The sequence below is a fragment of the Anas platyrhynchos genome, chromosome 6 (assembly GCF_047663525.1).
Source record: "Anas platyrhynchos isolate ZD024472 breed Pekin duck chromosome 6, IASCAAS_PekinDuck_T2T, whole genome shotgun sequence".
NCBI classification, from domain to species: domain Eukaryota; kingdom Metazoa; phylum Chordata; class Aves; order Anseriformes; family Anatidae; genus Anas; species Anas platyrhynchos.
The window spans coordinates 15,823,162-15,846,722 of record NC_092592.1 but is presented as its reverse complement, the minus strand read 5'-3'; the positions used below and the strand labels follow the sequence as shown (position 1 = coordinate 15,846,722).

Here is a 23,561-nt window from a genome sequence, read left to right as displayed (position 1 = left end):
AAATATATATATATTTATCCTTCTCAGCCAATAATTAATGAGTATTTTGTTTTTGGTGTTTTGTTTTCCTGGAAGCTCCCAAGAAGTGTCAGTGAGACAATGCAAACCTGCTTCAGCACTGTGAAGACAGAGACAAGTATTTCTGTATGAAGAGCTCGAGCGAAGTCCTTAAGTGCTGTACATTTTTCAAGCTTACTTGGAAGTCTGAAAAGGCTCTGACAGTTCTCCAAGTGGAGCTTCTCCCAGATGCCAGCCTGTGGACTCCAGCATAGGTATGACGTGTACGTCCAGTTCATGCAGATGTCTCCTTTTCCACCTTGTGGCAGGGTGTCCATGCGTTGTTTGCTCTTCCTGTGGTACCAGGCAGCCACACAGCACATCTCTCTATCTGTGGTTTCTGTGCTTATCGAAGTACATCATTGCCGAGCAGCTTCAGAACGCTTAAGGCTGAACATTTTTTCCCTACCCTTCCTAATCTCTGAATGTGTATTAATTTGTTTGTGCATTGTGTCACTTTGCTATTGCACTTCTTCATAGCTTTTATAGGAGCAAGATACAAACTATTAGAAACATGGAAGTGAAACAACGAGATGGTTTTCTGTTTGGACAGCAGGGATGGGATTCCTGTGTGCGAATAGAGCTGCTTTCTTTCCTTTAAAGAAGTAAGCCAGATGGCATAGAAAAAGTTGTACAAGTCTCGCTTAATATAAGCTACATATAATATTCTCACTTGGTGTCCTTGTCTCTGATCTCTTAAAACTCATTAACATTTGACATTTGCATGTCTTATTTGTTTGTATTTTTACCTAGAACCTGCTTCCTTATCTGCTTAAATTTCAAGTCTGTCCAAATCCTCTTATACTGTGAATTTCCAGTCATGAATGATTACCTTTCTTCTTCCCGTTTTGAGTAATCACCAGAGTGTCACCACATGACAGTTCTCCATAGTCTCCATCACTGAAATCCTACCGATTCCATGTAGGATATTACTGCTGATGTCTGTCATTGTGTCAGTGCCCTGTTCACATTTGTTCTCTCTCAAAGAAACAAAGGAGAGCCGTCTGCATCTTCTGCTGGGGCATCTCATCTCCAGCAGTGTACAGAATTTTCCAGGCAAACTTAAAACTAGTCTAGAAGGAACCTCATCAATTACGCAATTTCATCTAAGAAGCAAGCAGATTGCAATTATGGCATGACTCCTCCAGGGCGTTAGCAAACAGCTTGGTATGGAGCAACTTACTGGTTTGCTGGCTACATAGCTCATCTTCATTTCCAGGAATGTCTCACCTAAATTGTAACAATCAGTTTTCAGCTATTTATATCCATCTTTGTGTTAAAAATACTCTTTTTCTAAATGTCCAGAATAGAAGAGATTAAGTCCTTTTCCCTCCATATTGAATACATGAATATGTCTGCTTGGTTTGTCCAGTACCTTTCCAATTAACTTATCTCACTGTATTTTTTGGTAGATCTAGGTACACACATAAAGTTAGCTTCACTGGAAACATTAGCATACACCAGTTTTTAAATACTTGGGTTTCTCTATGCTTTCTTTTGATTTTATTGGGTAGCCTAAGAGTTTCAGGATTAACAGTTCTATTTTTCCACTAGACCAGAATTTTGAATGATTGTATTTTTAATTGAATATTGCAACCTAGATGTTCCTGTTTGCCCATAGTTGTTTTATGATACTATTCTAGAGATTGTGTTAAATTGTTCTGGAAAATTTAGTTTCAGTTGTCACCTGGTTAACATTTTGACACATTGATTATTGTGAACACGGAGAAAGCTGTTTAATAAAAACAAACATAAACAAACAAAAAAGTAGCCAAATGCTAGAAAGAAGTCCTATGTTTTAAAAATATTCAGGCTGTTGTTGGAATTGTCTTCATTTTTTTTTCTTCGTTTGGTTTCTAAAAACCGGAAGTACTCCACACTTACTTCAGAAAATTCTGGAGTTGAAGTCTTACTGGGGTTTTAATGCATATGTAAATCGTGACAAATTTTTACCTGCTATTCTTATATTTCAAATTTATAATCAATGCTCATTTTTCCTTGTTTGATGCTTCTGTATTTCACAGAATGGACATTCTGCATAGACTTAAAACATGCAAATTCTGTGAATTTAGGATTTAGCCATGTACATGTCTCACTAGCTGTCCTACTTAGTGATTGGTGAAAATACCCAGTTCATAAAGTTAGGCAAAATATTTTGCTTCACAATAAATCATACTTTGGTTGAAAATTTCCTTTCTAAATTACAAATGGTGGTCTTCTGCAAGGAAACGTTCATATTGCTACTACCAAACTGATGGCAAAATTACAAAAGTGACACTGGGACAGAACTGAAAATTAAGGAAACCTAGAGTCCCATCTCCATTGAATGCTAATAAAATTAAACCCTGAGATTTTCAGTATTTCACCAAACATTTCATTATCCAAAAATGATGTCTTCAGTTGCAAGTATGTCACAGACATTTTTTGCAGTTGACAACTTATTATCTCAGCTGGGGTTTCAGGTGATTGTCACATGCAATTATGTCATTGAAGTAGATCATAGAGTTCCATGCTAGCTAATGTACTGAAGCTATTACATGCTGGTGGTAAGCAATCCTTTCTGTAGTGAAACTGCAGAAAAGTGGAAAGGAAACAGAAAGACTGCGTGGGGAGGTTGGCTCCAGGAGAACTGTTAATTGGAAAAATGGGTGGAATTTTTTAGCCATTACATGTGTAAAGCATAATTTTTGAGTGATTCTTGTTCAGCTCAGTAGCTAATACTATCTAACTTTTTAGCTTTCAATTGTTGTGAAGTCATACAACTAAAAAAACAGATGTCTCAAAAACGATGAATATTGTTAGAATCGGTGTAATGCAGACAGGATAGTTCATCTTGCACAAGGTAAGCTGTTACCTCAAAGAGTCATCATTCATGTTTACACACATGACAAATTCAAGGAAAACCCAAGGCTTTTCCAGGCAGATAATTCAAGCAGGAATTAAGGAGCAGACTAGAGGAGAGAGGTCATGAAGATATTGCAAAATAAGGAAGATAATTGTGGTGAAAGCTGCTAAATAATGGAAAGAGCAGAAAGGGACTGAAACTGAACCCAAGAAACATGAGAAAATTCCAGAAAATCAAGTACTACAGTGGGGAAGGAAAACCATTAAAACCATTAGTTGGGAGTCTGGGATGCTGCCAGTGATGAGTTCCCTGTGACCATGGGGATGACCACACACTCATCAGTACTTGACGCCTCAGTACTTGGTTCTATCAGTTAGGTATAGACCTAGTCAGTGGAGTCGTACAGCAAGAGAAGAGGCCCTGCCAGAGCTCGTGCTGGGTTTCCACGCATGCCAGTATTGTGACAGCCTCCCAGGACAGAAAGAGGGGACAACATGGTGCTGACTTTTACATACTCTGCAAAAACCTGCTAGGAGTTGCTTGTGCAGAGTATTTCCTGAGTATTTCCTTTTTCAGTAGAAGCATCGTGACCCCCAAACTCATCTTACTTGTACACAATCAAGTCGCGTGATTCACCATTTCCAAAAGCAGTTCAGATACTTTTAGCTTACTACTTGTTCCTTAGGCCAGAGATGGTATTTCACAGGTTAAAAAAAAAAAAAAAAAAAAAAAAAAAAAAAAAACTACACTGATCTCTGTAGATTTCAATTTCTGTGTTCTGATTAAGAAGCCTGTGTTTTGGAACACCTTAACTTTTGCCATGCCTTGATAGTTTCATTCACAGGTAAGCAAAGCACTGCCTCAGCCACCCACAGACAAGCGGCCTACCTGGACATGCTGCTGCCTCGTAAAGCTCACTTGCAGTAATAGCTGCATTTCCACCGTGGCCTGGAAACATACAGTTCACGTGTCCTACATGCCTTGCCAGCCTGTTGTGAACTGCCCATAAATGTTCATCGACCACCTCTGGTGGCGTGTGAACAACGTTTGGGGAGCTGTGGCAGCTGCGCGCCACGTGCAGGCACCGTGCAATCTGCCATGCGGGCAGGCAGTTTCCATACATCACGCATGGCGACTGAGCAATGAATTCCAGGCAAGCAATGTCACTCTGAGCTTCTGAAAGGAAAATGCTAATCATGGCTGTAAAGAGCACGAGTGGATTGAGGTTTTTCTTGTATGACTATTTGTCGGTAATTAGGATGAAATCATGTGGGGGAACTCCCCCTTTCTGTACAGTTAGTGCTGCAGAGAAGGTTCATGTTGCGAGCCGGGTTATTACATGTTCCTAGGAGGAAACCTTGATCAGGGGAAATATTTATTAGCATTTTTTCTTTTTATCTATAAATGTACCTGTGTAGCTACTCTATGTGCTACGTGCTCTTGTATGATTTAATTTCATGCTGCAATCACTTAGTATAATGGAAAGGTCTTTCACCATCTCCCTCACTCTAGTCCCCATTCATAAATAAATGCATATCACAGATAACAGAGCACACAACTCTTCCCAGCTCTCCACTCATCTTCTAGCTTAATAAAACGTTGAAGAAAAAAAGAAAAAAAATGAGTGTTTTTGAAGTGCAGCAAATGCTGGATCTGTGGATGAAGGGTGGAAATGCCCACTGCAAATTCCTGCTCTCCCCATGTGAAACTGAGGTGAGCTCCTGTATGACCTCTTGCCCTGCTAACTGTCTGGATTAGTGGGGTCCTTGAGATAGCCAGGTCCCAGGTGGGAAAGGTTTTCACATGTTAAAATCAACATAATGGGAATTTCCTGCATCACAGAGGATCAAGCAATGTATGTGTGAAAACCAGTTAATAGTAGATTGCAGTGGTCTCTATTTGAGTTGTTTGCATGGTCCAAGCATACGACCCTGTGAAGATCCTATCAAGGATAAAGAAGAGTTGTGTTTAGTTGAATTCTTGAAGTTGGTAGGTAGAAAATGTGATCTTACCGTAGCTACCAAGATCAATCCAACATGAGCAATCCAAGACTGACTGACACAATTCACCTGCATTCCCGAGTTACAAACCAGTAGGCCAGATACAGTCAGGAATGCCTGTCACTTTTTTTTTTTTTGCCAGTGCAGTGTCTGTCTGCTAGGTGGTTACACCATTTCTTGCTCCTTGGAATCAAAATTCCCAAATTTAAGCTACGTTTCAAGCATTTATTCTTTACGATACTTTTGAAAAGTCACTTAACTGCTCTGTTTTCTGTCCATCTTGGCATAATATTAAAATTTATGCAGTAACCACACAGTCCTATTTATAAAGACGTTCAGGTTGTAAGTGATGTATCAATATGAAATACTGCTATTGCATTTTATAAGGTTCCTGTGCAGGAATTTCTCTGGTATGGCATGAGTCCTTCAATAGGTGCCTTTCTAAAAAATGCCACTTTAGAAACTTATATTAAAAATGTCCTTCTTGTTTATCTGCCTGTAAATTCTGCATTGTTTTTTTAAGTCTGGGTTTTCTGGTACCAGCCTCCGTGATGGCTCTGCTGAGGCCTCTGTCTTCACTTTTGTCTGAGCCACCACCCTCAGTCACTTATCCTGTATAGCTGAGGGTGCACTCGTTTCCTAGCCAAGCATTGTAGGATTTCAACAATGAACATATCTTCAAACAGATCTCTTCAATGCTCCTCTAAATCATTTCACTTCACCGAGCTAGCTCCGGGCCTCATGTTCTAGTGATCCAAGGTGGTCTTTTGGCAGACTTTTTAGAGGTATATTTTTTCTTTTTTTTTTTCTTTCTTCTCTGTCTTTCTTGGAAAATGACCTTTGCGTAACTCAGAAGTTCCTATCATACTGTCTGTACAAGTTTTAACTCATCTCACTGTGCAGGAATAAAACATAACGAGCGATTTAGCAGTTTTAATCTGTAGGCCTAGAGATAATGATTTAGCCTATATTCCCAAATAAGAAATCCCCACTGTGACAGAGAGTGAGATGGTTTGCTTCTCGCAAAGGCCTGTAAACATGGAAAATAGCATTGTTTACTCTACCAAAGATACCTGTGAACTCTTAGCAAAACAATTAAAAGCTACTCTGGCAGTGCTTTCAAACTGCAAAATTAAGATGATACTTTCTTTCACTCGTCTTTTGTCTTATTAAATGATAGGCCTTCAGGGCCAGAACTGTCTTTTATTATAGGTATGCACAGAACTCAACACCCAAATGCTAATTTTGGTTTGGGCTTCTAGTGGCTACTACAATTAAAACATTAAAAAGAGTGTGGTCATCTTTCTTATGGTCACCAGAGAATTAAACAGATTGATGACTCGATTAAATTATTTCCCAAAATGGACTAGCAGCTGAGAGCATAAAAGGCAACTGAAACATACATACTGACTTAGCTACTATTAAATAGTAATAATAATAATAATTGTAGCTGGTAATCACTATACAAAATAAACAGATGATTTTCAGTTTCATGTGTAGTAAGAGTCTTAACAGCTTCTTTCTTTAGTGTGTGTGTTTTCGTGGTCAGAGTGGTATGGTAATGCATCTGTTTTGCTTGGTCAGCCTGATCCTTTTGTAATTTCTCTAATTTTGTAACTTCTGAATCCAAAGTCTCACCATTTCATCAGTTATGTTTACTTCAGCCTTCTGTTATGAATTGGACAACAAATGCTGAAATTTCCACTGTCCATTGTAAATGTGCAGCTATTTTACTCCAGTTCTGGAACTCATTTTATGGGGGTGATGCACAACTGTTGAATAGAAGATACATGGTAGGATAGGATGGCTTGCTGTTAGAACGATGTGTTTTTTCTTTTTGTGTACTTTTTCGTCTGTCAAGGACCTTTAAGCCCACAGAGTCTACCTGTTGGTGTAGAGTATTTTTGGGGTTGTAGTCAAAACAAAAAAAAAACACAAACCCTCCCCTAAGTCCCAGTACTTAAATCTAAGAAGACAAATAAACATTTCAAGCTTTTGTCTGTCCCTGTTTTCCACTTGTGAATCTCAAGGATAGGTGTTTTCCTTTAATCTAGTATATGTTTCAGATATCTAATATGTTTTCTAAAGCTTTTAGTGCTTCTGTTGTTCTCTGGATTCTCTCCTAAAGTGCGTGCTAATGGACACATTGAGAGATTTAGAAAAATTGCTAATAATCTCCCTTGTCCTACCTATCACTTCAGAGAAGTTTGCTGTTTTCTAATGTTATATGCTGTGCTGGCTATAAATACCAACTGGAATTTCTCATAACCAAATCAGGTGATTCTCATAGGCACCTGCTTCATAGATGATAATACTTTATTTAGGATAGTTTGAACAAGAGCCAACTGTGAAGAATTTAAGAAGGATTTAATGAAATTAAGCAACTGGGCAATGAAGTATCAGATAGAAATCAATGCAAATGAAGTAATGCAAAAACAGTCCTAACTTTCCATAGAAGTTCACTGTTCACTGTTTCAACTTAGCAAGATTTGAGAGTTATGGTAAAAAGGTCCATAAAAATGTTCCAGGCCAGCCAGAAAGCGAACCTGTAGAAGGAGCTATTAGTAAAGGAATAGAAAACAGAACTGAAAACACTGTTATGGTGCTATATGTACAAATTCATTGTTTACCCCTCTTTTGGATACTGTGCAAAGATTCCCTCATCTCTAAAAGGATATCATAAAACTGGAAACACCTTGGAGAAGGGCATTAAAGGTGAGGCATTAGAGGCACGGAACAGCTTTCTTATAAGTAGTGATCAAGTTGGCTGCAACTTTGGTTTGGAAAAGACATGACCGGGAGGTGCAAAGATGCAGGTCTAAAAATCATGCTGAGCACGACACAGGTGGGTAAGACTCAACTCGCTTCCTCCAGCACAAGAAGTAGGGCGCGTTACATAAAGCTGATGGAGCAATCTTTGGAGCAGATTCTTGATGCAATGGGGAGCAGGTTTGGGAAGGGCAGCTTCCAAATCATTGCCAAGAGAGCTGATACTGATGCTCAGGGTTAAGAGAGGTTCAATGAGCTGGAAGCTGTTGAATCGCCATCTCCAAGCTCTTGGGATCCTGCCCTGACCTCTGTGCTCGGGGCAGGGCTGGGGACCGGGACTGGCGGGGGCCGGAGGCTGGAGGCTGGCCGCCCCGGTTGCGGCGCGGTGCTGGTGCCGCCAGGCGGCTCTGTGTGCGGCGGGCGGGATGCCGGCAGCGCCCGCCCCGTGAGGGCGATAAAAGGCGGCGCCGCGCGGCCCCGCCGTGTCTGCGCGCCCCGGGCCCATGCAGGCGCTGAGCGCCGCCCGCCGCCTCCTGCCCCGCACCCGGCCCGGGCTCGCCCGCGGCTGCGGCTCGGGGCCCGGCGCCCCGCGGAACCCGCTGGTCTACCTGGACGTGGGCGCCGACGAGCAGCCGCTGGGCCGCGTGGTGCTGGAGGTGCGGGGGGACGGGGCGGGACGGGACGGAGTGTCCGGCAGGGCCGCGCCGCCAAGGGCAGGCGGGAGGGCAGCGGTGGGGGCTGCCGGGGGTCGGTGCAGGGCTGCGGGGCGGTGTCCGTGCCCCTTTCTCCTTGGCCTCCCGGTGTGGTGCCGCGTGGCTCCGTGCTGGGCACGGCTCGGCCCCTGCGGCTGTTCAATTGCACCAACTCACCGCACGCGAGTTGTTCAGTGCATGTATGTGTGGAAAACCTGACTAATTCTTCCTTTTCTATTTCTTCAACAGCTGAAAGCTGATGTGGTCCCAAAGACAGCAGGTAGGGCATCACCTTGAGAATTTCATACTTAAAATGGCAGGAAGAAGAACATTCCCATAACTTAGGGAAACTATTTCCATCTTCCTTCCCCATTTGTGAAATCAAGAAATATGTTCTGAACTTCGTCAGAGCGGTGCTAGGGCTTTAGTTTGTTGTTTCAAATAGTTTTATTTTGTAACTTCTATGAACTTGTGTACAGGCTGATGTTGGGTTACCAGTGGTGAATAACTATGCTTGAAAATGAGTTGCCTTTTATTAAAACCAAACCACAAAACAAACTGGAAAGGGAAACCCACAAAGGGTTCCTCTGGTAGGGTATTATGACAGCATACAGGGTTTTATTTTCCTTGTCACTAGTTAACTAGTGCACCCAGGTTATAAAGTTCTCGTACTTTTCCATATGCTTCTTTCCTTATTGCTTATTTAGTGGTTCTGAAAAACTTGTAGCTTTCTTTCAGTTCTCATTAGATGAACAAAGTAAGGAGAAGCATCATCTCCACAGTTAAACTCGAGAACAAAGGCACAACATGCAGAAAATGTGATCTTTGACTCCGGAGTGATGGGACTCAGGGGTGTAAAGGTGTAACAGCAAAATCCAAGGGCAGTGCGAGGGAGGATTCTGTTTGTACCCTGGTTTGCTTTATTTCTGTGGTTTTGTAGCAGTGTTTCTTTGAGGATGAAAACAACCAACTGATAATACCTTAAAGATATAATAGACTTCTTGAAGTATATAATCTTGGGACCTAGTGACGTTAATTGTGTTTGACTTCATTACGTGTCGTGTATGGGAACATACCGTCCTATGCTTTGTTTCCGCAGAAAACTTTAGAGCTCTCTGTACTGGTGAAAAAGGATTTGGTTATAAAGGATCCACTTTTCACAGAGTGATTCCTTCGTTTATGTGCCAGGTAATGTTGTTCTTTGTTTTTGCTTTCACTGTTAAAATTATCTGTATGTTATTCAAGTATTTTTAGAACCCTTTAGACTAGTGGTAACATTTCAAGTGGCTGCCTTTGCCAGCTGCAGAATGAACAAGTGACAGTGGGGCATGTCTTCTTGCTCTTTTGGCTCTGGCTGTTGCTCAGCCTATCTTTGGTACTCATAAATGTGAATTCTGTATAGGCTGTCTTAAAAAATGGCTTAAAGCAAAGCTTTTATCACAGCATACTGGAGTGGGGTATATTTGATGAATAGCACACACTTGTGAGTAGAATTAGAAGAGACCTTATATGCTGAGTAAGCTAAGAAAACAGTGTGTCCATTCTTAGTAGCATAATTTGTTCACAGTAAATAATGTGTTTCATTGGGGAAAAAACAACTTTTTTTTTTATCCTCAACGCCCTTCTGATTTGGAGGGGAGGAAGGAGCAAAAACAATTGGTTAGGATAAACTTTTGGGATGGCACACACAAAGAAGATTTTCCTTTTATTTAAAGGATGTTGTTATGCGTTTTTTTTCGGCCTTCTTGAAAGTCTTTTTTTCTATTGCACTTTGCAGGTGAACAGGTTTCTGCTGCTGTAGTGCACTGAATCGTTTAATTCCTAGTGGTCCTCTCTTCCTTAGTTGAGGTCCTCTGTTCTCTACATTTGAACAGCATTGGATTGTAGTATGTCTTTGAAAACATTTTGAGATAAAGGTCATAACAAGTGGGCTTGCTTTATTAACTGGTGACTGTGGTGGTCTCTCATCCTCTTTAAGTTAAAAATACAGTTGTCTCAACAAGAGGCCCTCATATGACCTATTTCTACTAAGAGGCAGGGTACACGTGTGCTGTAAAGGAACTAATTTCTTGCCTTTGAAATGAAAACTCCATTTTTCTGGTGCTGACAAAAGGATGCAATTTAGAGGTCTTGCTGGGATCAGAAGTATATTTATATAAGAGAAGTTCTACTAAGTTGTACCACTAGTTTGAGAAGTTCTGTTTAATCAGGTCCTCCTAGCCTCTTCCCTCCTTTGTCTCCACAAATGGACCTGAAATGAGGATACTAGGATACTCTCATGCAGTGAGATGATGGATTTATGTTCAGGAATTACTCAGTAGTCATTACCGAAGTGAAACACTGTCACAGGTTTCCACATACTGTTAAGCAAGATGAAACAAGCCAGAGGCCCTTCCACTTGTTGAGATGGAGCGTTAATATGATTCAGGTGGTTGGTATGCCTAATTGGAGTTCATCATATCCAGATGATGGCTTGGACTTGGTAATTAAGATGCCTCCATGTGGCACCCAGCATGCAAAGCATGCTTGTGGGATTGCATAGGTGTTGCTGTAACATAGCCCATAAAGGATTGCTTAGGGTGCAAATGGAAAGATGAGTACCACGTGAGTGAGTTGTGGTGTGCCAGCCCGGGTAGCATAATTTCTGGGAGAGGAGACAGCAGCTTGCTGGGAGCAGTGTTTAGTAGCTGCCTTGGGGAGTCGCTGTGGTGTGGGGTTTGTTTGTTAGGTTTTGTGCCTAACCTGAAAGATGTCTATGCCAGCAAGCGGTGTGGCAGAGGGCAGTGTAGAACACCTTGGATGTAGCACAGGGTAGAGATGCAGATGAGGATCTACTGCAGAAGATTGTTTTGCTTTAAAAAAAAAAAAAAAAAAGGTACTGCATAAGGGCCTGATTTTTGTGACTTGTTTTCAAGAGGAATGGCCTCTTCAGTTACATCTTTAAATAAAAACAAAGTTCAAAGTTCAGGATTACAACTCCCAGAGATTCCAAATGTCTCTCGCTTACCTGTCAGCTCACCTCTGAGTTTGAGTGGGGCTATCCAAATCTGGAAAGCAAAGTCATGCTGCTGCACTGAAAGGTGAAAGGTACTTGTGTCTGTCCACTTAGAATAAGGGGAGCCTACGTGGCTGCGCAGTGCTGCATTCCCAGTTTGCAGCACTTCAGCAAGAAAAGCTGGAAGCAGCAAACAGTGATGTTGGAGACCCTGACCAGTGTTTATCCCTCTTGGGAGAAAGAAGGGGGGGGAGGAAGGGGGTGAATGTGGGATTTTTCCTGGCTTGCCTGAGTTAATATATTTGGGTGTATTTGCTCTGAGGCATTTGAAGTGTTTCTTAAAATCACTGCTGAATTGCTGCATCACATTTGGGAACAAGACTTGTAATAGAGAGAAGTGGTTGTACAAGGTAGAGACATCAACTGGAGAATATCAGCAATATCTGGAGCAGAAATTTGCTTTTAGCTTTTTTATTTTCATCTAGTTACATGATTTTAAATCCTCCTGTGACCATACTCATTTTTAACCTGAGATTTGAGAAAATTTGCTCATTTTATTACTTTTAAATGAGAGTAGGCAAGTACAGTTCTGATAGCATTGTTTCTGGTATAAAATAATGCTTTGTGTGCTAGTAAAGTTAAACCCAATACCCATTTTTATTTCAGGGTGGTGACTTCACAAATCATAATGGAACTGGTGGAAAATCCATTTATGGAAGTAGATTTCAAGACGAAAATTTCATACTTAAGCATGTAGGACCTGGTAAGTGAATTGATTCTTTCTGCCTTCTGATGACTGTAACCAGTAATGACGCATTGTTTATGAAGATATATTTTTTATAAATTCTTTAGATATGTGGAGCATGTGGTAGGTACAGAAATGTTACTGAAGTTTAACACTGCATTGTCCCTGGCATGTGTTTATTTATAGACTGTAGTACAAATATGTCAGCCCATAACAGATGATGTTGTTCCTTACATAAAAGGGACTATGCAAAATCAAGATCCGTTTTTTTTGTTGGTTTTTTTTGTGTGTGTGTGTTTTACTTAGAAACTCTACCAAGGTCAAATTACTACTTTGATTTCCTTTTTTTCTAAGTCAGAGTTGAACTTATACTTGAATGGTCATTGCAGAAGTGAAATAAAGCATTCTGGGGTTTATCTACTATCTAACACAACCACATCCTTATAAGATTAAATGAAATCTAGTAAAAATAAAGGGAAACCCATGCATACACATCTGATTAAATCCCAAGTTTCTTTTCGGGGGATTGTTACTTCCTCATAGTAAAGAAACTGCTGCTGCTGTTGAAACACAGTAGAGGTTACCTGGTATTAATTACATACAGGACATGTACAAATAATTGTTACCAGAGTTCTTGCTGTCACCAAGAGAGGCTGTGCTGGAGGGAATAGTTCAAGGCAAGAAGTCAGCATTAGCAGTCATTTGGAGATCGCGTGACCTTCACATGATCTTCTGTCTGTCTATCATTAATCTAAATATGTGGAAGGAAACTGTCTTCTCTACGGCATGCTGTTTATACCGATCTAATAACCTGCTGCTGTTCCAGGTGTTCTTTCGATGGCCAATGCAGGACCTAATACAAATGGATCTCAGTTCTTCATTTGCACTGCAAAAACAGACTGGTACGTTCGTAGCCTTGCATATCAACCTAATGAACTGATGCCTAGAACCAGAAGGTTTTTAGTTTTCTTAGTTTGTGATTTTTAATTTGCACATTACCTGACGGTAACGGAAAACAGACGGCTTTGTGCCACTCGAGGGAGGAAGGGCTGTGAGGGTAACAAGTAGCTTTACGTGCAGTTGATACTACTCCAGACACAGGTAAGACCCTATAAACTGTCTGAATTTCTCTCCCTTCTGTAGTTATGTTAGTGCACCTCTCTTTTCTTCAGTCTGTTTCAGTACTTTGTGCACTGATGTCCAGTTTTCTGTGGTCCAAGCATAAAACGGAACTCTGAATTTAATGGTCAGGTACAGAAATAAAAAAAAAATAAAATAAAATAAAAAAAAAATACACACCGAACTGAAGGACAGGACTTCATGGCAACTAGTTAAGCCTGTTTCACTTGAACAAATGCAGTATTTGTGCTGGTGACTGAGGGTGTGTTAACCTGGAGCAGTGTTCGAGGGGCTTTAGTAGCATGTCTGCAGTGTGTGTGGCACACAGACTGGCCTAACTCACCTTGCTTCTTGCCCCATCATAGTTGCAGGTAGAGTAATTTTCTTTCTGCGCTGTGGTGTAAACCAAAAAGCTGTAAGGAATGGGTCTCAACAAAACAGGGCCTGTATCCCTCATAACACATACAAGGTCTAGAGCTAAAAGTTTTTCTTGCCACTGCAAGTGCAGTTGTCCCTTTCCCATAATCAGAGTTGATCAGCAGGTAACAGCTATGATGATCTGTTTACATCCCTTTGCTGCACTTGATTTGGTCCAGTCTTTGTTGTTTTATGTAAATCTGCCTTTGTTATTTCTGTTACAGGCTGGATGGAAAACATGTCGTGTTTGGGCATGTCAAGGAAGGAATGGATGTTGTGAAAAAAATCGAGAGCTTTGGTTCCAAGAGTGGAAAGACGTCCAAGAAGATTGTTATTACTGACTGTGGCCAGCTGTCATAACCTTTTGACCTGCCGTTTAGGACAACTTCAATGCTGTGAAAAATGGATCACAAAACCAAAACATTTCTGATCCCATGAGTAGCACCTATGGAGCCATATTTTCTACTTAGCTTGGTCCTACCTTTATATTTCTACTGAATAATACTGCTTGAAAGCATAAAATGTTCAATAAAAACATGTTTTAACCGAGGTACCTTGGTAGTCACTACCACACTTTCTTGGTAGAGATTCCCACTGTGTTTTAAAAGGAGTAGTATGGTAACTGAGAGCATATCTGACTGTCCTGTTAATACTGTTCTTACTATTTGGATGCTTTGGGTGTTGGAATTGGTGGTGGAGTTGACAACAAAATATTCTGTAACTGACAGAATGATAAAAGATAAATTGAGAAAAACAATTTTCCCTTTGGTTCCAAAGTAGTCATCTATTTTGTTGTCTCATCATTTAAAAAAAAAATGATACTAACTAATGCTCTTGAAACTAACAGCAACAATACCATCAAATGTTTTATTTCTGTGTCTTAATTTAAGTCTTTCCACTAGAATTAATATGTGTGGTTGTGGGGTTTTAATTTGTCAGTTTCTGTAGTCTGACCACTGTTTAAAACTGAACTGATCCTTACTTGATTCAACGGAGCAATTTGACTTCTGGGTTAAGTGAACTGCTTTAAGATGAGGTGGCGCGCTGGTAGAGCTCTACCAGTTCGCTAAGGCTACAAATGAGACACAAGATGATGGGACTCTTTTTTACTATGCAACAGTGAACTTAATAGAAGTACAATTCTGCTCCGAGACATATTTTTGTGAAGAATACAGCACAGTACTCAACAGATCAGCTATTTTTGCACTTCAAGAATATAATCAGAGCGTAATGAGCTTGCTTGAGTGAGAAATAGGTTTTAGTGATTTTTTTTTTTTTTTTTTTTTTGTCCTGTTAGTTCTGCAAAGTTGGCCCACCTTGGATTATGGTTTCTTCTCATGCATCATCAACAGGACTCAGAATTGGTCATTAGAGTCACATGGCCTACTGGGTGCAGCAAAACCATTATTGTTGTGGTTGATGCATGAGAATGAGAGAATTCAGTTGATCAGATAAACACATTTCATTTGTAGAAACCGGTATGTTTTATGTGGAGTCCTTGAGCAGTAACAACTGTTGGAACCTCACAATATTACTTTAAGAATTGCTAAAGCTGTGAAGTATTAATGCTTGTGGGAAAAGCACTTGACTGTTTTTGTGTGATAATCTTGTTACTGAAGAGAAAAATAAAATGTGATAGCTCTTCTCAACTGTGATTACTTCCACTGTGTTCTGCTAATACAGGGGTTTAAAGCTATTCTTTACTACACTTTTTTCCACTGAGGGCTGCATTCTTGTGTGTATGTAATAGTATTCTGAGAGAAATTTAACAGAAAATGGAATTGACATTGTTATTTTTTCCTGTTTAATCTTTGTAGTATTTTTGAAATATTATTTTGTGCTGTTTAGGCTTATTTTAGTTTGATACAATGATTTTTCTCTTAATTTGTATATGGAAAATAAATGCAGTTCTACCACAAAAAGGTGTGTGGTTTTTTTTTTCCCCTTTCTTAAACAAGACTTTGGGCACTTACCTGAAAGCAGGCATGTGAGGTGCTGAAGCCTGTTGTGTTCACTTGTGCTATTTTACTCCATCCACATTGTAGTGAGTCTCATCTGCAGGTTATCAGAAGCTACCTTGTTCCAGAAATATGGCCATCAAGAGGCAGGGCAATGGTACCAGGGCAATGCACCTCTAAAATGTCTGGCTTATTCCATCAGCTGCAGGGATAACAATGAGCAAAGTGTAAATTTACCTGCTCTGTGTTGCTTTTTTTTTTTTTTTTTTTTTTTTTTAATTCTGCTTTGACAGGGTTTTCCAGCTTGATAGACATCTGAGGCTATGAGGCTATATGCATATATGTAGCAACATGGCATGAGTTGTACTGTTACTCCTGAGCTCAGGGCCAAAGGCGGTGGTGTGGTGGGACCTAGGGTTGCTGAGCTTCAGCATGTTGGGGGCCTGGCCCATGGCTGCTGGTCTTGGTTCGCTTGTCCATTGCACCTGTGTCCCAAGCAGCGCTTGCAGCTCCTGAGGTAGTGTGGAATTCAGCCTTGCTGGTAACTCTCCTCCTGGGTATACCTCTGGCCCCTGAGTACCTCTGCCCCTCTTCTAGGAGTCCTCGTGTGTCACAGAGCTAGCAGAAGAGGCTTCTCCCTTCACAGCCTTGCTCTCTCATTGTGTCAGCCTGAAGGCTGCGGTCTGAAACAGGAAGAGTTAGGCAACGTTGTGCCTTCCTCACTGGGATTTTGTATTTCATCAGGGCAAAATTGTTACAGCAATGAACTCTGCCAGGGAGGGAAAAGGGCTCTCGCTTTTAAAGTTAATCCATTTCATCTCAGAGAGAAGGAAGTGCCCCAGATGACTTTGGAAGGTTGTATAGATGTCAAATCCCAATAGGGTAGGTGATTTCCTCGTTTTCTTCTGGTAAAAAAGGGTTGATCTCCAAGCAACTCAGAACATGGTTCAGTGTAAAGCAGCTGAGTGATGCTAGAGGAGCTAATTGAATTCACACCTGTATTAAAGTGTGGAAAAGGGCTGCCACGGCAGGTGAAGTGCAGCGTGAGGCCTCTTTGCCCCCGTGCCCGCCATTTCCTACTCAGCCGCTTCCCTGACGGGAGGGCTGGGGCACCGCTGCTGTGCCCTGAGGTACCGGAGTCCCTGTGGGCGATGCACCAGGACGATTACACCAAGCCTGTGCTAGTCTATTTTGTGTCAAAAAGTGACTGTCCGGGTTATTTCGCTTCATGTTTCACACAGCGTTCCCGGCCCGAATGCCCTGAGGCGCTCTGCGAGGAGCGGGGCGGCGGCAGGTGCCCCCCGACCCCTTCCCTCACGGCGGCCGCTGGCGGCCCGGGACTCCCGGGCGGGCTCCCCGCTGCCGCTCCCCGCCTGCCCGCGGGGCGGCGCCGCGAGGCCGCCTCAGGGCCGCGGCGGTGCGGGGCCGGCCCCGCCGGGCCAAAGCTGCCGTTTCGCTTCACTTCGCTTCACTTTGCTTCGTTTTGCTTCGCTTCGCTTCGCTTCTCCCGGCTGTGGGACGGGCGGAGGGAGGGGACGGCTGTGCCCCTGCGAGCTGCCCCCGCCGCGTGCAGGTCCGGGGGTGCCCCGGCAAAGCACAGACCGACCCCCACCAACAATCACCAGAGTTTGCGTGGCAAAGCTGTTCCAACACATTCACAGAGGGTTTTGTTTACTCTCAGGGTTTAACTGCGTTCCAGACTTTCTGCTTGCATAAATTGCTTTTGACCGAGGCTATCTGTTTTTGTTTACGAAGTTTAAATCCTTCGAAGTAAGGGCATTGGGGCACGGGGTCCTGCCCGTGCTGCAGCATGTACACTGCTGGTAGCAGCGTGTCGACAAGCAGGGCCTCGAAGAAGTAAGCTGCTGGAATGAGAGCAAGTCGTTTTATATGGCATTTCAAGGACAATGTGGATGTTCTGCCACTAGCGGAGAAACTGTAGCTGGACAGACACTTTCAACCCAATTTAGAAGCAACCAGGCCATTGACATTGTGCCCTGGCGCTGCGGGCCTGGAAGAGCTGCAGGACAGAAAGGCTGCAGCCGGGGAAGGAGGTGTCAGCCACAGAGCGGCGAGCAGCAGCCAGGCAGTGCTTTCCCTCACACGGCGCTCAGGGTGAGGGCAGCAGGACCAGGCGAGGCTGCAGCTTGAGATCCGGGGTGCAGGAAGACCCTGCTGCGAGCTGTGAGGGACACACAATGAGGGGACATGGAGGAAACTGAGTGTGGTACCAGGAGGTTGTTCTGGTACAGGGGATCGGAGTGGAAACAAGCTTGGCTGACTTCAGATGCCATGCTCAAATGGAGAAAGGCCTGGGGCACCTCAGAGCAGGAGGTTATTAGTATCCACTGCCTGTTGTTGGAGCTGAAGGAGGTGTCCTGGGACATGGCTGGATGAAAAATGTTGCTGGTGTTGTTAACTTGAGTTCAGTGCAACTATATCAGAGGTCAACACTGACTCTGAATTGCTCATTATTTATTAGCCGGTTAAGTAAACAGATCTTAAAATTAGGTCATCAGTGGGACTGATGTAGCTTGAGAAGAATGGAGGCAAGCTCTTACTCAGCAGCACAGCCGACATCCTCATCTTGCAGGACTCCAGCAAAACGTTCAGATCCCAGCTGGCCCAGGGAAGAGCAGCGTAACCGAGCAGGTAACTGGGCTCCCAGCCCTGCAGCTGCTGCTTGGGCTGCGCGTCCTCACTGTGGGGACAGCTCTTCACCTGGCTGATACTGTGCCACATGTCCTGCTTGACATGTGCCTTTGCTTGCTATGGCTTAGTGGCACTTATTTTTAGAGCCTGGCGCTGCTGCTGAGCAATGGTATCGCATGTTTGGCTCCTGCTTTGTCACCCTGGTGCTAGGAAGCTGTGGTTTCTTTTTTTTTGCATCCACATCCCAGACCTCGAGGTCTGAGCTGGGAAGGTCAGGGTGGGGGCAGATCCAGGGGCTCTGGTGTGGCTCTGTCCTCCCCTGATGGGTCATTTATTGTAACCACCCCAGAGTGATGCTGGTTTGAACCCCCCGTTCTTTTTACAAACCAGGAGAGGAAAAAAAAAAAAAAAAAGAAAACATATAACGGGGGGGGGGGGCATGCTTGGGGGGAATGACTGCCTCTTTAAGACAGGGTCAGGGAAAAGTTAAAAATGTGCAGATGCAGAGGTTTGGGGGGGAAAAACTCTGTCACCGTTCTCATTTTCACTCACCTCCTACTTAAAATTCATCCGGGAAGGTAGGCAGAGGGACACAACAGCTGCTAAAATTACTAGGTGGAAATCATTTTTAGCAGGCGCAAGTGCCTTGCGGTTTTCCTGCCCTCTCTCCCCCACCGCTCAGGCCTCGCCCCCAGCTCGCTGCAGTTTCCCCCAGAGAGACTCTCGCATTGCAGGGCCAAACTCCATCCGTCCATCCATCTATCTGTCCGCCTGATCCATGCCAGCCCCGTGGGACCCCGTCCCCAGGGACAGCCCCAGGCCCCACCACTGGCACGTCCTTGGGATGTGCTCCTGCGAGAGGCAGGGGCGTGAGGGGGCGGCGGCAGCTGCGAGCAGTTAGGCTATTGCTGGAGCCATAAATTGTGCGTTAGCTCCAAACAGTGCACGCTCCAAGTGATGCAGTGCCTTAGATTTTTTTCCTGCCTGCCAAAAGTCAGTGTTTGGTTAGGATTTTATTTTTTTGGAAGCACCGTTGCTATTAACTTGAGGGTTGCCAAGGCCAAACAAAGTGCAAAGTGTCCTTGGAGAAAGCTGCGTGATTCTGTACATTAAAAACCGGGGGGTGCCAGCACACGGCCTCAGCCTCGCAATCTGTCACATGGCTTGCATGTGCTGCCAGCACCCTATAAAAGCTTTTGCTGATTTTTTTATAAGAACGTTCCCGTGCTTAAGCTGCAGAAGTCCGAGCTTTGCATTTTTCGATCCGTTTGCTGCGTGGGGCTGCACAGCTTGTGGGAGGAGTGTGCGGGCGGCCAAGGCTGGCCGGGTGGGGGCAAAAGGTCTGTCACTTGGGGCTGGCGCACGGCTACACCCGCAATCAGAGCCACAGCCCTTGTTCCACGCCCTGACGTTGCATCGCTGTTAACCCACTAACCCTTGGCCCATCGGCTCGCTGGCCCACGCGAACAATAGCGGGTGCGGGTGTCTGCTGGCTCAGAGCAGGAAGAAGAAGCCCAACCAACTTTCTGCTAAACACTTTCCTTTGCCTGCAGAGCGAGCAGGACTGCACGGAGCTGGAGGTCTCAAAGCACAGGGTGGAGAAGCGGGAGGTTGCCGCTGGGTCAGCCACTCTGCGGTGGCCACTGCTGCCATAAGTGGCTCGTGTGGACTGGCCGCCTGTGGGGTCAAGGCAAAGCCACGTGTTTTTCTGGGCATTCCTTCTGTTTCCTTTCCAGTTGATCTGAAACCACGATGCTGCTAGATTTTGGAAAATGGTGTTCATGCACACAGATGCAGGAGCACACAATGAAGGGAAAACAAGATGCTCCTTTTAGTTGCAAGAATGACTTCATTTCTGGGGTGAACCGGTGGATTACTTGGTGGTTAGTAACAAAATGCATAGAAATTGTTTTGGAACAGCAGTGGAGATCATTGTCTTCCTCTTTTCCACCTTTCCAGCACCACTCCTTTCATGCTGAAACGAAAGGAAATGTGTTCTGTTTTTCTTTTATTTATTTTTCCTCTCTTCACAATGATATGAAAGAATTTTCCAGACCCCATCCTGGTCCGAAGGCTTTCGTCGGGGCCATAAACCTGTGTTGGGTTCAGCACACAGCCCCCAAGGGGGCCGCCCTGCAGCATGGAGGCTGGCTGGCCCACGGGGCGCAAACCCCGGGCTGTCCCGAGCTGTGTAACCACTCGGGAACGTGGCTCCTGAAGCTCACCACCAGCTCTCCCTGCGATCAACATCTGATTCTGGGGAGAGGGGCAAGAGGCAGGGGCAGATGGGGGCCTTTACTTTCGCCTGCCCATGACCCAGCAGCATTTCCCAGCTGTGGATGATGATTTTTTTCCTGCCTAATTGCTGCCCCAGTTAATGAGGATCCTATCACCTCCCATAGCTGTTTGTGAAGGTGTCTGAGGAGCGGTGAAGGGAGGGCTGTCCTCTGCTACCAGTGTCCCAGCCGAGCTGTGGCAGCAGCATCCTGCAGCTGGGGGGCAGATTTACCTATTCTTTCCACTTTCTGTTGTCTTGGCTTGCTGAACTCGGAGCGCTCTCAGTGGGACTTTGCAGCTGCAGTTGTTATTATCCCAGCTAGGAGAACTCAATTCCTTTCTTTCTTTCTTCCCCCCCCCCCCCCCCCCTTTTCAGGCGTTAGGAGCACCAGCCCGTGCCAGCTTCCTCTGCCCAGAAGCTGTCTCGGTTTCTCAGGAATGAAGCTAAATGAAGTTTTTCAATGGCTGTGAGCAGCCTGCAGATAACAGAAAATAGTTCTGTGTTGTTCTTTGCGAGTAGGGCCCCTCACAAAGTAGCCTTAACTCTATATCAAGGAGTCAAGGGGTTAAAATAATATTGTCCCAGCGTGTCATTGCTAACTAAGGTCCCGGGCTTAACAAGACCCCAAATTGTTCGTGTTCCACTGATGTAATTTGTTATCCCAAATTTTCCCCTATTTTGTTATTTCGGTGTGCTTGGCTCTAAGGTCATAGCTTCAACCCGAATTCTTCACTCACCCTCCCCAAACTGGGCAGGACTCTGCCTGGCTGATAAACCAATGGCAGTTCTGACCTCGTTTGTGCCTGATGTCATTCCCCTGAGCTGGAGGCTGGGGCTGGCTTTGCCCTCACACCAGGGAACATCGGCCAGTTCCCTGCTGCTCTGCCTGGTAGGTGGGATATGCTGGGAGTGGGTCTCAAAGGGAGAAACACCAGGAAAAATCACTTCTGCAGTCCTCAACCTGATATACATGTAGATCTTATCTAATCAATGAATTTTTTATCCCATTCCAATTCATTGTAATTTATCAGGAGAGGAGTCTTTTCTCCTGGGGATACGCTTAATTTACAAATAGTTATTTTTTTATATATTTTTTTCCTGTAGTCATACGGCTAGGTATCTCAGAGTTGGGGCACCAATGCTGAGCAGGCTTTGTGACCACCAGCAGACCATCAGCACAAATGAGCACAGACAGTATTTTACAACTATTTTCTACTAGCTGACACAGAGCCATGGAAAACTGGGGGGAAAAAATGTAGAGCAGATTGAATGAAAACAAAAATATAAGCTAGGTCCTTTACTTTTGGAAACTCTCCAACAACCTCTAATATTCATTAGTGAGATATCAGCTTTCTGCCTTGCAGGATGAACTATAAAATATTATATCTTAGCCCTGCACATTTTCAAGTTCCTTCCCCTTTATTACAGCCACTGGTTTATTAAAACTAGAAATGGACCAAGACCAAACCTCGGCATGAAACTATGTCTGAATGTCTGCCTTCAAATCCTGCTGCTTGCTACAACTGCTCTCTAATGCTTAAAATAAAACTGAACCCCCTGCAACACCAAATGATGTCTCATTCCTCCTCCCTTCATTCCCCCCATGAACAAAACTCCTCACACCTGGATGTACCGAAGCTGATGGGCTCATGGCTAGCTCCTTGCCCACCAACGCCAAAGGCAAAATTCCCAGAGTGGCTGGCAGCATCTGAGGGTCTGGTTAATCCCATCTGAAACTCTGCCCAAGCATGTATGATCAATGATGAGTTTGAAAGGATATTATATTATATTTAATTTTTTTGAAGTCCATTCATGTGACCTGCTCTGTTCGCAAGACTAGCTGGCAGTTAATTTCCTCTCGCTTTCTTCCAAAACATCCTTCCCATGTCCTTGTATTTTACGGTCTTCACTGAGGAATGTTGTCTACTGGATCATTTTTATTGGCTTTGCTTTTTAATAATCAGCATTTAAGTTTAATGCAGCGTTTTTTTGGTAACAGAATTCATAGCTTAAAAAACAACAAAGCAGCCCCTCGCTCCCTCGGATAGATTTCAAATGTGATTACTTTTATAAGTTGTAAATAAAGGGCTGGTAGTTGATGCTTAGTGGGAAGCGCTCCCAGTGTGTTTCAAGCACTGTTTTTCAGCCTCCACCGATAAGAAAACTGCTGACTTGGGGTTTTGGGAACTGCTTTTTGCTGCTCTTTTTGCTCCTGCTGCAGCTGCTCGCGGTCAGGAAACCTCGAGGCTGCAGGGGGAGAGACACTCGGCCGGGACAGCATGCAGCGGTGGCAGCAGCACACATCTGAGCCTTGCAGGGTGGATGGCACAAGGCGAGGCTTTGCGCCTCCCCACCGCGGTTCTGACTTTTCCCCAGGGCCAGGAGCTCAGGGGCACGGCAGCATCCAGGCAGAAGTAATTCCAAACTGGTCGTAATGCCACACTGCAGCTCAGCTCCAGGCCAGCCCTGAGGGAAAAGAGTTCTGCTGAAGTAGTCAAGCAGGTGGGAAGGATGGCTTGATGTTGTTCCCCCCCAAAATTAATTTAGGAAATGAGGGCCAACGCCTGACCAGTGAAGATGATGAGCTTTGGAGCTAGATACCAATAGATGTGGGTCTTCAGTCCTGATGAAGGCAAGCCAGAGGAGTTTGTAGGCTAAGTATGAGAGGAACTAGCTGAAGCTTAGTGGCTTGCAGCACACAGGCTGTCAGGCTAGATGCTTTACATGTTCCATTTTGGCCTCGGATTGTATTAAAAGAGAAACAACCTTTTTTCCTGATCTGAATCTTGTCTCCCCAGCACTCTTTATCATTTCTTCCTACTCTTTTTCTTGGTTTGTTCTTGGAGGAGTTACTTTCCCTCTGTCCTGTTCGAAGTCTTTCTCTCTCTGACTTTATTATAAAAACAAAAATAGATAAAAAATAGAGATTATGAAGGTCCTGAAGGGAGTCAGACTCGCAGGTTTATCTGAATTCAAAGGGAACTGGGTGCCAAATTCGGAGACCTTGTGAAAGCCCCAACCCAGAGCCCTGAAA

At 44.0% G+C, this 23,561-nt stretch overlaps 1 protein-coding gene across 1 annotated transcript; it reads left to right on the top strand.

The window, feature by feature from the left end:
* The first annotated feature begins 8,124 nt into the window (after window positions 1-8,124).
* Window positions 8,125-15,561, top strand: PPIF (peptidylprolyl isomerase F). The gene is made up of 6 exons (XM_027460206.3): window positions 8,125-8,327; window positions 8,613-8,643; window positions 9,463-9,551; window positions 12,025-12,121; window positions 12,930-13,005; window positions 13,864-15,561. The coding sequence occupies exons 1-6, from the start codon at window positions 8,175-8,177 to the stop codon at window positions 13,997-13,999; spliced, it is 582 nt and encodes a 193-aa protein (XP_027316007.1). The 5' UTR covers window positions 8,125-8,174; the 3' UTR covers window positions 14,000-15,561.
* Window positions 15,562-23,561: the final 8,000 nt, after the last annotated feature.

Bases quoted from the DNA above. Each gene is read 5' to 3' on its own strand.
- PPIF (XM_027460206.3), top strand. From the start codon at position 8,175: ATGCAGGCGCTGAGCGCCGCCCGCCGCCTCCTGCCCCGCACCCGGCCC. The intron at 9,552-12,024 runs GTAATGTTGTTC...TTTTTATTTCAG, and splicing joins TTCCTTCGTTTATGTGCCAG to GGTGGTGACTTCACAAATCA. The intron at 13,006-13,863 runs GTACGTTCGTAG...TTTCTGTTACAG, and splicing joins TGCACTGCAAAAACAGACTG to GCTGGATGGAAAACATGTCG.